At 38.2% G+C, this 13,587-nt stretch overlaps 1 protein-coding gene across 1 annotated transcript in view; it reads left to right on the forward strand.

The window, feature by feature from the left end:
* Positions 1-12,428, forward strand: part of LOC124801140 (core histone macro-H2A.1-like) — a 52,664-nt gene extending 40,236 nt beyond the window's left edge. Inside the window, exon 8 of the mRNA XM_047263052.1 lies at positions 11,831-12,428. Coding sequence (XP_047119008.1) covers positions 11,831-11,993 — 163 coding nt within the window. The 3' untranslated portion in view covers positions 11,994-12,428. The remainder of the gene's footprint in view (positions 1-11,830) is intronic.
* Positions 12,429-13,587: the final 1,159 nt, after the last annotated feature.

Here is a 13,587-nt window from a genome sequence, read left to right on the forward strand (position 1 = left end):
GTGTCTGCTGCTTCCCATGATGATCTTTCTGGCTACATATTGGGCAACACCATTCAACTTTGTGGATGCAGCCCAGTGGAGCAAACGTTTGCATGGGCACCAGCTATGAAGTCTCCTGGATTTGGTGCACCCCAAATCGCACGCTACAGAGCACCATGGACTGCCACGTTTTCCTCCCAGGGCTTCCGTCTGGGTCCGATCCTTTGGGTCGTGGCAGGAATGGCAGCTGGGTTTTTGAGAATGCCACAAACATCAGCAGTTGTTCTGGTCAATGCTGGTAGGAAGCAACTGACCCACCATGCAAACAGCTTGCGCTATTTGGGCAGTGCCATGGATATGATCTGCTGGTCGACCAGGCTGCAGCTTTGGTCATGATGTTGTTCTGGGTGAGGGGCTCCACTTGCAGTGGCGTGCTTTTCTGTTGCTGCCTCCTCTCTGCGCACCACTGTTCTCCCATCACCTAAAGTAACAGCTCTCAGTGAAGCCCTCACCTGCGCCTGTTGATGTGGATCCCATGGATTCTGATCCACCCTCCACCTCCTTCCTTCCTCACCAATGGAGGTGGCATCACATCCACTGCCACAGGCACCCCCCCCCCCCCTCGCCACATTGCTGTGGCCTCCGCCCTTGCCCCGTTGCTGTGGCCTCCGTACTCCATGCTCTTCTGTCTTAATCAGTTTTAGAATTGCCTCCTTTGGTAGTTGGTCGTTGGTCCACAGGTCTGGCCCCAAGCCTGGTCATTTCTGGCCTTATGTAGTCTTTTTCAGAGGGATTTAGTATCCCCGCCTGCAGACATCACTAAGGAGACTGAGGTGGCATGGACAGTGTAATGAGATAGTGCAGAAACCTGCCATGGAGAGTGCACACAACATTTTGTATGGCAGACTTGTTGACAGAATTGTTTACCTGCGAGAGGCAGTAGGCCGGGTTTGCCAATGAGTTCATCCATCAAGGACTTCACCTAGTGTATCGTGCCATGCGTTGTGCCGAGTGCTTAGCTGTTAGCCATCAATGCATGGTGCACACTTGAGTTCTCGTGCTCATATCTGTGGATTTGGACTCTCTGCATCCCGTAGATTGACTCACATGGCAAGTTTGTTTCATGGGGTCCTGTTCCCAACTATTATCAAGCCACCCTTGGCTTGTGAAGTATTTGCACCAATCATGTAGTGAAGTGACAATGTCCTGCCTGTTCATATACTAAAGTCAACTATAGGAGCCCACTTTCAAGCTCATGTTTTAAAACATTTTTTAAACACCATCACTTCTTGTAAACTACCTCATTGTATTGCAGTCGTGTGAGATGTTTATTTGGAAATCACACTAACATATTTAGAGATACAGGTTCTCAGCTGTAGTGTTAAGAGAAAATAACATTGACATCTGAATGAGTGATGCGGTTGCTCTTTGAATGAAACTGCATTGTCTTAAAGTATAGCAACAGAGCAGCATATAGGAGAGATTCTCACTGTCTAGCTGTATCTCTTGGCTAGCTGCTTGGAGAGAGAATGAATCATGTCGGCTGCTAATAGTTAATGGAGGGTGATGTGCAGAACAGCTGAAAATTGGGACACCTCCCTACATGGCGCAGGCTATAGTAACATTTATGTATCTCTTATATGTCATTCTGATTGAAAAGGACTTCATTACCAAACTGCTTTCAGTTCACTTGTGAACATCTACAATTTTTAATTTGTTAATGTATTTTATGGCCTTCATTAGACCTCACTAGTCATTTGTATGAAGTTTACACACAAAATTATGAGTTTTTGTTATTCATTAATTCAGTAATATTCCAAGATACAGTTTAATAATACAATGGCAATACAAAGGATTGTTACAGTTTGTTATTATGTAAAGGGTTTTTTGCTCTTCTGCCTGCCTAATATTTCTACATTCTTTCAGCTATCTTTATCTCCCCCCCCCCCCCCCCCTTGCCGCCGCCTCTTTCACACACATACTCAGGTCATCTGCTGTAATAGTCTTCCTTAATTTTTGTAATCCATTTAATGTTACTATTCCACAATTTTTCTGTTATTCTTGTAGTAATTCTGTTTTCTGTTTTTCTTATCAGATGTTCAAAGAATGAGATGGGTTTCTTCCTGGTGATGCTCATTATCTGTTCTATTTCCTTGTATATTGTTTCATTTGAAGCTGATCTCCATTGCCTATTTACTTCATATTGTTTATTTATACATGTCCTAAATATTCTTCTCTCTGGCTTGAATATGCTGATAAATTTCTGCTGTGTTAGTTGTTTTGAATGTGGTTTCCATTGACTATGTTATTTCTTGCTGTGTAACTGTTTTGTATGTTTTAATTTTGCAGTTATCAATAGCATTTTTTTGTTATTTGTGTTTTCCATAATGTATTTTGCTTTGTACACTTTATTTTATTCTATTTTGACATGTCAGCTTTTCATGTAGAATGCATGTAATTATTCAGCTAAATATTAAATTTATCAGTGGGACAGTAATTTTCTAGTTTGGCTGCTGCTAGTCTCTAACAAGCGGCAAAAGGTGACTCAGAATGTTGCAAGGAATCCATTACTTATTTTTGGATGGCAGATGTGAAACAGTTACAATGTGCTTGGTGCACTGTACATTGACCCTCTCTTGTGATGGTCAGACGTGGTTGACCAGAACCACGAAGACAATATGCTTACCATCACATTGTCATGACTCCAAAATCAGGCCACTGTCACATCCAAATGCACCATAGATACGGACATTGCATGGTTCAACCAACCTGCTAAATGGAAACTCACAATGAGGCGTCTTTAAAACTCAGTCAAGTGCTGATAACGCTGTCTCGCATGAGCATGCAACATGTGTCCTTTTCAGTGATCACTCAACATTGATGCTTTTGAATGCCCCTTAGGCCCATTTCACACAAAAATGGTGTAGCACAGGTGTCTGGCAGGGCACTGTTTTAAGCCATGTCCATGTTAACAAATGAGGCAATGCACACAGAAGTGACTTGGTGAAGACACTGTGCTTTGTGCTCTCCGCCATGTCTTTCAGTAGCCATTAGTTGTGCATGGAAGCAACATGTGACAGAGACATTCAAGTCATTAATTTGAAGTGTCAAAATGCAAAATTATTTACAATTTAGTACAAAAGTATTTTCAATTGCATGATCATAATCGTGAGGACTATTGCAGTTGTAGTGTGCAAAACAAAGCATGGCAGAATGTCACTGGTGGACTAAATATTAGGTTAGCCAATAGATCTCATCATTAATAATATTGTACTTGGTGTTGCACAAATGAATTGTTCACCTAAACAATTTTGTAACCATAAAAAAGCAAATTTTATAGGAGAACAAAAAAAAACTGTTCTATGCTTATCTATTGGAGCTTACAGTATGTGGTGAAAAGCTATCCTGCACATTTTTGTGACAATTATTACACCTTTTTTTAATTTTCTTGGATGAACAACATTGTATCTGCCCAATTACAGCATTGGGCTGCTGGAACACACTGGTTTTCCTGTGTTACGTACTGCAAAAATGGAAAGTTTATTTTGAGAAAGTACAACAATACAGAGCAAAACACACAATGTTTATTACAGTACAGATCTGCAACAGCATAAAAAAAGAAAGAATTAACACCATTTCTGTGGCACTACACTAAACTTTTAGAGTCAGCTTTACAATTTCTGCTAGACAGACATGTAAATTCACTATTCACTTGTTAATTGCACATAGACATTACATTTTTCAGTTGGGAGATGCTGCCACATGTCAAATAAGGCATCTTTTTCTCACTTTATACTGACAAAAGATTATCAGACAAGAAAGGGAAAACTGAAATGTTATCCGGCAGCAGATTTATTTTCCCAGTATCCTGTTGGCTCCTTTGCAATGCTTTGACAAACCAGTGATTGCAGAATATTGCAACTTTTTCTTCCCCTTAGTTTAGGGTCATCAGAAGGAAATTGTAGTAGCCATACTTAGTTATTCTGAGTGAGCCCCTGTAAAAACTGTGGTCTAGTCCACTAAGATCCTTGAAAACTTCTGGTTCAATATTACAAAGAGTCCAGTGTCCTTGGCATTGCAGTAACTTGATTTCAGTCATCTGGGTGATATACAGGGTGTATGAAAAAGAATAATTCACTTTCGCACGTCTGTATTTCTGAAACTAATAAACATATTGTATGAACTTTGCTTTTTGATGAACAGGAAATTCAAAAAGTTTTTTTCATACCTTTTGATACGTGTTCAATATGCCCTCCTTGAGATGCACGGCATATGTCCATGCGGTATTCAAAATGTTCCCACTATGCAGTGAGCATCTCTTCAGTTACAGCTTTCAAAGCTGCTGTTATGTCTCAGTTCATTCATTGTTGTTGCACATAAACAGAGTCTTTTATAAACCCCCACAAGAAATAATCACATACAGTCAGGTCCTGTGACCTTGGAGGCCAATAATGTAAGGCTGAATCATTGGATCCAGTGTAACCATCCATTATTCAGTAATCCGTTGGTTTAAAAATTCCTGCACTTCCAAGTGCTAGTGTGGCAGTGCCCCATCCTGTTGGTAAATGAAGTTGTCCAAATCAGTCTCCAACTGTGGGAAAAGAAAGTTCTCAAGCATATTGAGATATGTGCTTCCTGTAACAGTGTTCTCAGCAAAGAAAAATGGACTGTATACCTTTCTCCGCGAAACTGCACAAAAAACATTAAATTTTGAAAAGCCCCTCATGTTGTACTGCTTCAAGTGGTGTTCTGTACCCCATATTCTCACATTGTGACAGTTCACCTTTCCATTGAAATGGAGTGTTAGCTTGTCACTAAACACCAAGCTTGGAAGCAAACTATCATCCTTCATCATGTCAAGAAGGAAATTACAGAACTTCACACTTTGTTGTTTGTCACCTTCACAAAGAGTTTGCAGTAGCTGAACTTTGTATCGTGTCGTGTGTAAACATTGATGCAACACACGCCAGATGGACATCGGGGGCATGCTGAGCTGTCGAGCTGCACGGCAAATGGATTTCTGTGGACTCCTTGTGAAATTATGGTGGATGCGTTCGACATCTGTGTCAGACACTCGGGGATGACCTGACACTTTGCCATTACACAAAACCTGTTTCTCTTAATTGTTTATGCCATCATCTAATGTTCTGTCCTCTAGGATGATCCACACCATACCTAGTATGAAAGTCACATTGAACAGTTATTACTGACCCATACTGCGCAAAACATAGAACACAAAATGCTTTCTGTTGTCCCGACACCATTTTTACTACAACTGAAGTGGGCGCACACTGCTGCTACCTAGTGGGAATCATGTAAAACTCAAGAGTTTTGCTCTTTCCAACTGTAGTTGTTCACCCACATATCTCAGATAACATAATAGTTATGATTTTTTAAAAACTGAATGATTCTTTTTGATACACCCTTTATTTGTAAAGGTCATTTGTTCTTCTCTGTAAGGGCAAAATCCCTATCACATGGTAGGAAACTATGCCCTCTAATGAGGAGTTTCCGGTCTATAGCAGTGAAATATGTATGGATGATCAAATTTTGGAAAAGTGTCTTAATACTTTGAACATCTCTCATAAAATCTGTGATATTTAGGCTTACATACAAACGAAAATCATATAAAAAAATAGTGATTGTGATCAAAACAATTCAGTTTCAACTAATTACACTATTACATTAAAACTGTGCAAATATTCAACAAATAGCTACAACTTTCTTTCCACACAAATCATGAGAAACAATTTTTTTCATTATGAGTTGCAGGTACAACTTTGTTCCACTCACAGCAAGAGGAGGCAATTTTCCAGGAACAGGACCATTTCTCCTTGACATATTAGGGCATCCACTATCCCTGTATGCCTTGCATGTATTGTCCTACCATCCACAAATGTTAAGTTTGTTTCCTTTCTTTATTCTGGCACTTTTGTGCCCCACTTGTTGTTTGCTGCAACAAAGAATTATGTGGTTCACCAGTGGTACTATAAATAACTTCAGACAAAACCCATTTCATCAGAAGATTCAGAGCGTTTGATACAAATCCATTCCAACTCACTTTCAACAAAAATGTTGGTTTCAACATTGTTCAGGCAATCCTTACCTTTTAATGCAGACCACTCACTAGACAAAAAATTTGCTTTTTTTTTTTTCTTTCTAGTGTAGCACTCTAAAGAGAGACCAAAAAATATAAGAGGGCAGTACACCGAATACAAAAAGATACTGAGTCACAGATAGCCACAACAAAAAGACAATCAGAAAATAAGCTTTCAGCCAACAAGTCCTTCATTGGAGGTAGAAAATGCACACACAAGTCACACATACATAACTGCAGTCTCTGGCTTTAACGACAGTGTGGCCTCATCTGCCAGAGACTGCGTTCGTGTGTGTGTGTGTGTGTGTGTGTGTGTGTGTGTGTGTGTGTGTTTTCTACCTCCAATGAAGGACTTGTTGGCCGAAAGCTTATTTTCTGACAGTCTTTTTGTTGTGACTATCTGTGACTTAACATCTCTGCTATTTGGTGAGTAGCAAATATCCTTTTCATAATATTGTTCATTCCATCCTGGATTTTCTATTTTTGAAATATAAAAAGGTAGCAGTGGTTCCATCAGGTTCTGGAGTATTAATTGGCCTCGTTCTTCAATTCTTGAACAACTTTTTAAGATGACCTCCTTCAGAGTGCAACCTTATCATTGAGAAAGTCAAGAGGGGAAGAAATAGATGAGAGCTTTTTAGGTGATATAGAAGATCATGATCGGTTGGTTGAGGTTTCTTGTTCTTCCTCATCTGGACCTTCTCCCACTCTCCAACCAAATTCTTCTTATACATTTCTGGAAGTGTCTTTAGTTATTAAATTCAATGATAACAAGAGGAGGAGAGTGCAAGTAAACATACAAGCCCAATGAAAGTGCTTGTAACTGTTTTCAGGAATTTATTAAAACAAAAACATGACAAAGTAGATTAACTTGATGCAGATATGACATTTCCCCAAAGTTTGCTTCCAGATATAAAAGCAATGGTGGCACAAGAAAAACTTAAGTTCAGAATAGGTATTTTAAGTTAAATACAAACTTCTGGAACAGCGTGCCCTAGGTTGTCCTCCCCTTGTCAGTGACACCTGTTCGAATAGCTTTTCTGATAGCTACCTGTTGCATGGATCAAATGCAGCACCACAATGACAGGCAGATAACAAAACTGAACTTTGTAATAGCTATCACTTGAGCGAGTTTGTAAGATTCAGCCCTAACTAAAAGTATAACATAGTTTCATGTGATAAAAACAATGCTTATCAAAAACAATAGTCATAAGTTAGTACCTAAACCACCTTTTTGTAACATTGTGCAAAAGTTAACACTTCACAATTAGCTGTTATTCTGACTATGAGTGGTTAGTGGGTGCAGTATCTATCCTGAAGTATAATGGATGTGTGTTCTACAAAGCATTTGGAAAGATATTATCTACTATACAGGTTGAATCACATAAAACTTGCAGCAAAAATCTTGCGGAAATGGAAAGTGCCACTGATGTGCGGTTCTCATAGAATAGATTAGTAGTCATAAGCTCCTGTTGTCAGTCAATAAAGAAAGTGTAATATTACTTATGAAGTCTATTTTTGTGCAAACATACATTTTTTAAATGGAACAATGCATATTGACATTAACAAACTAAAAGTAGGGTAAATTAGAAAGTCAGTGGTGTTCGTTGCAGAATGCTAGTATGGGTCATTTACGAGATATCTTATTTTGAAAAGTTCCCACACCAACACTTGTACAATACCTGTGGTAGCTCACACTAAAGAACAACACAAGTGCATAAACTAGTTATGTGGATTCTGACCATTAACAAGACAACTGAACATCATATGTTGTGTTAAAAATTACCACCGGCAACAGCAATACAAGCTCTCATTCTGGTTATGGAACAACTGCTGCATCTGAGAGTTTCAGCAGAGATGTTTGAGGAGGCTGCAGTAGTACATAATTGCATATCATCGGCCGTAGTTGGTCTGTTCCTGTAGACAACGTCTTTCAGTTTTTCCCACAGAGAAAGTCTACAGGCATCAGATCCAGAATGGGCCAGCCAAGGTACAGGTCCTCTGCACCAATCTAATGATTTGGAAACAATTCATGAAGAAGTGCCATAATACTTTCTGCACTATGGGCTGGACAGCCATGTCGGTACCACAGGTTCCTCCTAGTCTGAAGGGGAACATCATCTAGCATCTGTGGAAGGTGGTCTGTTAGGAGGCTGTAATACTTGTACACATTCAGTGCTCAATCTATGAAGAATGGGCCTATGAGCTGATGGTTCACTATCACACACCACATGTTTACACTCCATGGATGCTAACATTCTACCTGACGAAGCCAATGGGGATTGTCAACAGACCAAGTAGTGCACATTTCAGTGGTTTACCTAGCTTCATCACTAAACAAGGTACATGATACATCTGGAGTATCCTGTCTTAATGCCCATGTACAGAAGTTAACACAATTCTCATAATCGTTTCCATACAGCTTTTGATGGAGAGAGATGTGATGCAGATGGAATTTATGTCGATGGAGAATACATAGGGCTCTTGCCTGACTCACCACTTCCTCGTGCCATTATGTGGGAGCTAACATGCGGATCAAATGCAGCAGCAGCAGCAAGAACATTAATTTTCCCCTCTTGTGGCGACATTTGTTTCCTTCTGTTACATTGTCTAGATCCTACACTACCACTTTCACATAACTAGTTGAAGAAGTTGATAAATAATTACCAAAATAGTTGACATCTGTTGGAATCTTGCCTGATACACTGTATAAGAACGAACTGCAATCTTCCTACATTCTCCATACACCATGAGCATGTCTGCTTTTTCTGCACTGTTAAATCCTGTTGTCCACTCTCAACCTTCTGCTTCGACTGACACACACTAAATGACTAGCAAGTTGCAATGCACTCAAGGAACACACAAGCACACTCTAAGCAAACATAACAACATCATTCCTAGCATCTGTGCAGGTTGAATGGTAAAAACAAGTGTCAGTGTGGAAACTTTTCAAAATGTGGTATCTCATAAATGACTTGCAGTAGGATCCTTCAACAGACACTACTGACATTCTAATTTACCCTGCTTTTAGTCTGTTACTGTCAGTCAGCAGTGTTACATTTTAAAAAGCGTATGCTTGCACAAAAAAAAAACACTTTTTAAGTATTATTACATCTGTTTTGTGGCTAACAATATGAGCCCCTGCGTACTAATCCATTCTGTGAAAACTGCACATCAATAGCACTTTCCATTTCCTCAATATATGCAGTGCAAGTTTTAAGTGAGTCACCTTGTATAGTGGAGTCGTCAAATGTGATTGTATTTCACTGCTCACTTGGTATCATATTAGGCTATTGCCACATTGAGATCTTGAAAATGTTCCATCGTAGTTTTGGATAACATTGTGTAACACACACATAGCTGGAATTATAAAATCAACTTTGGGAGGATTGCAATGCAGTGGCATATTTAAAGCTCTGAATGTAGGCATTAATGTACCTAATGCACTTTCCATTGAGTTTTGCCCCCCCTCCCGTGACAATCTACTGTTAAATATTCTTCACTCATTTGTCAACTGATTCCATGAGGAAAGTTTCATTATATTTGTGCAAAGAGGGAATGCCTCAGCTGCCATGAAATAAAAAGGAACCTTTTATGTCTCACCCAGTAATGGAGTTGGGTCTGATGGTAAGTTTCCATCACCGTTGCGTCTCTATGCATCTATGTCCACTGTTACAGATAACCCATCTGCATCTGCAAGGCCTAACAAAACAACTGCAAAAAAATCCTTGGTAGTTCACAAAGGCACATCCTGAATGTTGTGTTGTCTTTATTCTTACATGTTACCATCAACAGTATTGACACAGTTGGGCAGGTTCCACAGTGCATAAAAACTGTGTGTTACTTGCTCCCATTTGCCTGCAGAAGGCATAGGCATATGTTCAAGTTATAGGTTTTGCCATAAAACCTGTGATGTTGCATGTACAATTTACTAGACTGTGGAATGGTCTTTATGAAAGTAGAATAAATGGGCTTTGAAGAAACATCCAGGAGCCCAGTACCTGCAAAAGAACAAAATGCAATGCACATTGATGAAAATAATACCAGAAATGTCTGAAGCTATTTATAACACACTGAAGGAGGAATATGTGAAGGCAAATAAATTTAATAAGTACTGCAGTCAAGTAAAATTTGTATTTCCACAGAAATTGTAGATTTTCTCCTTTATATTCTGGGGAGTATATCCTGGCCATCCTTCACTGCTAATAGCATCAGCAATTTTTTTATAGCTCTCACTTTTTATTCTGTTTTTGTATTCGGGATGTCATAAGCTACACAGTGCTTCATCTGCCTCAAATATTTCTATCAATTTCGTTATATATGCGGCGCACCATGTAAATTTGGGTGTCATATTGATAAACATTGTGTGTCAGACAGCTGCAGCGATGCTATCGCTCGAAGCAGTTGATTTCTCCATGCAGTAAACATAAGACAAACAATTCTTTTGATCAAATCTAAGGCGAGATGCTAGATTTGAGCAAAGAAAATTTGACTAATGTCTAACTTTGTCAAAGTTCCTTATTACACTATCAAATTTTATTATAGGCTAGTTTAATATCGGCCTTAAAATCCACTTCCCATCAACCCACACAGAAACACTGCATCATGAGTTGTGCACACTGTGGATATTTCGCCATGACACGGAAAAAAAAATATAAGAGAGAGTATAAGTGAAAAATGTATAGATGAAGTTTTACTGTACATAGTATTCAAGTTAAGATATCACATGGCTTTGTAGCTTCATGTGTTTAGCAGCTGTTGATTATAATTACTTATTAGCTACTGTCTGTCTGATTAGATGCCCTGTAACTTTTATGTAGTTTTTATGGTATAATTAAGTGGCTTATATTGCTGTACACTCATTTCTCAGAGATGCATCTTTTTAGCTATGCAGATGAAATTTGGTGTAAATGATTACCAAGATTATGGTATTACTTGAATGCATGCTTTGTGTGCCCACAATGCAGCCGGAAGCTTGTGATAACATTTGTCTACTGGTTACTGTGGAATAAAACCACCATAACACAGATCCTTCCCACCTGACATTTCATATCTGCCTGGTCCAGCGACTAGTTATGGCAAAACCTCTGACATCGCTCGTCCACTCATGTGAGCATGGTCTCTCAAATGCCTTTCATGTTGTACCAACATTTCTGAGTGTGGCACTTACGCTCTCTTCTGTAATGTTACAAACATCAGTGATGACTAAAGTTTGAATCAGGACCGCTGAAATCATGATGACCTGTTCTGCTGTAAATATAAACCGTGCAATACAAGAGTTCCTGTGCAAACTGTGTGTGGTTGTGTGTGTGTGTGTGTGTGTGTGTGTGTGTGTGTGTGTGTGTGTAAATTCACTTATTGTAACTACTGAACTACTTTCATTGAATGTGAAATATACTATGTTGAAAATCAATATGCCTTTCTAAATAAATGTTTCATTTGACTCCTCGTTGTACTACATGCACAAAACAAAGGAACTGAATTAAAGCTTTATGGGTAAAAATCACAAAGAATTATGAAAAATAGGTGACAAACTAGTTAAACAGAAATAAGAAGGAATGTTTACTTTTGAACTGCATAGGACTAGATAATCAGGAATGACTGCATCTAAATCCAATGTTGCAGTATCTCTATGTCTCTGAGAGCCATTCATCTGTTTTACCAAACTTTTTTATAGCTTGAAATTGAACTTAATCATCATCCTCCTTTCTTTTGGAAATATATCACTATAATTGTGTATTATTTTAATTGCAGGGCTGGCTTTCCCAAACAGTTGGCAGCGCAGACCATCTTGAAAGCTATCAGCAACTACTTTGTAAATGTGATGTCTTCATCATTGAAGCAAATCTACTTTGTTCTACTTGACATGGAAAGCATTGGTATTTATGCAGCTGAATTAGCAAAACTTGATTCATAGAAGTCTTTCCTGGCATGCTACAACATACTTAGTGTGGTGGACACAGAGATCCTCACATACAGTCTTCTTGGTTAATGGAAACCAAAAAGGTTTAATTCTTATTTTTACTACCTGAAGTGTTTGTAAATGAATGTTAAAACATGTATGCTGTGGACTAAAGCAGGATGTGAAGTGGACACTTTATAATGAAAGTTGGTTATTGTAGAATTGCGTGCTTGAAGAGTGCTTGTGGAACAAAAAGGTGAGTATTGTTATCCTGTATGCACAATCTGTGGCTTCTGGTATACTAATTGCCTGATTTTGGTATCTTATTCATTGCCACAGTTACAGGCACTCAGGGTTAAAGAGTTTTAAATGTTGTGAATCATAGGAAGTAAAATTGAGGTGACAGGATGTAATGAAATAGTGCGAAAATAAAACCATATGTGTTCTCAACATGTTGCAAATCTGTATGAATGTATTTTATAGTAACAGGTTCCATATAGAATGGACACTTATCTAAACATTATGTATAAGCAAAGATTTTAAAACATGTGTAAAACTGCAATTGTGTTGAAGTGCCTTACTTTTAGGTACAGGCAATAAACACACTACAGGATATTATGAATTTTGTATTTGTATTTTGCAGATTTTGTTTAGCCAGATTTTTTGTGTTATAGCATTTTTAGTGGTAGCACAGTTTGCATTGTTATGGCAACTGTTTTTGACAAGTCATCCATTTGTAAAAGAAAAAAATAATACATGCTAATCAGCATGTCATATAATTCTGGACTTCTCAGTATTCTTATACAGAGTAATTTCATAATGGCAAAATATGTAAAGTATTTGTATTCTGGGTGACAACTTTTTGAGAGTAATTTATTACTTCTGTTTTATGAGAACAGATTTTTTAATATAAAAGTGTACAAAATTTTCAGAACAATGAGGTGTTTGTTTTATATTTTGTCTATAAATGTGAAGTTCGGATTACAAAATTTATCAAGATTAATATAAAAAGTCATAGTTAGCACTATGGCTATTGCATAGTATCTCGTTATTAGGTGTAATAAATTTTATTGTTTTGTTACAGTATAATTGAAGTTACTGCATTTAGTTTGTGTGTTGCGCAATTTTAGGGTAACTTGGAAGTCCTTGCATTCCTGAAATCATTGAAGAGGAGGCAGTTAGCTATTCCAAACAGTTCCATGCATGACCACTTGAAATCAATTTATGTCATTGATAAATTTTACAATCCCTAGTCTTCCAGGTTTTTAGTTTTTTCCATCCTTATAATTTGATTAAACGGGAAGAAAGGATGATTAATTGCACATGAAAGAATGGTGAGCTACTGAAAAGAACTATTTCTGTTAAATTTGAAAATTATTTTCAGTTCAAAATTGAATCCTTTTAGCAATTAACAACCACTAATGTATTTATTTTTGAGTGCTCATAGCATATTCCATTCATTTGTAGAACCTTTATGAGACAATTTCTTTACCCACTTTACCACTATAGACACACGATGGAATTTGCCATCAGTAAGTCATGATTGATAATTCCCCCCCCCCCCCCCCACACCCTCCCCCACCCCCCTCTCCCTGCTCATACAAACACA

Source organism: Schistocerca piceifrons, chromosome 1 (genome assembly GCF_021461385.2).
Source record: "Schistocerca piceifrons isolate TAMUIC-IGC-003096 chromosome 1, iqSchPice1.1, whole genome shotgun sequence".
NCBI classification, from domain to species: Eukaryota; Metazoa; Arthropoda; class Insecta; order Orthoptera; family Acrididae; genus Schistocerca; species Schistocerca piceifrons.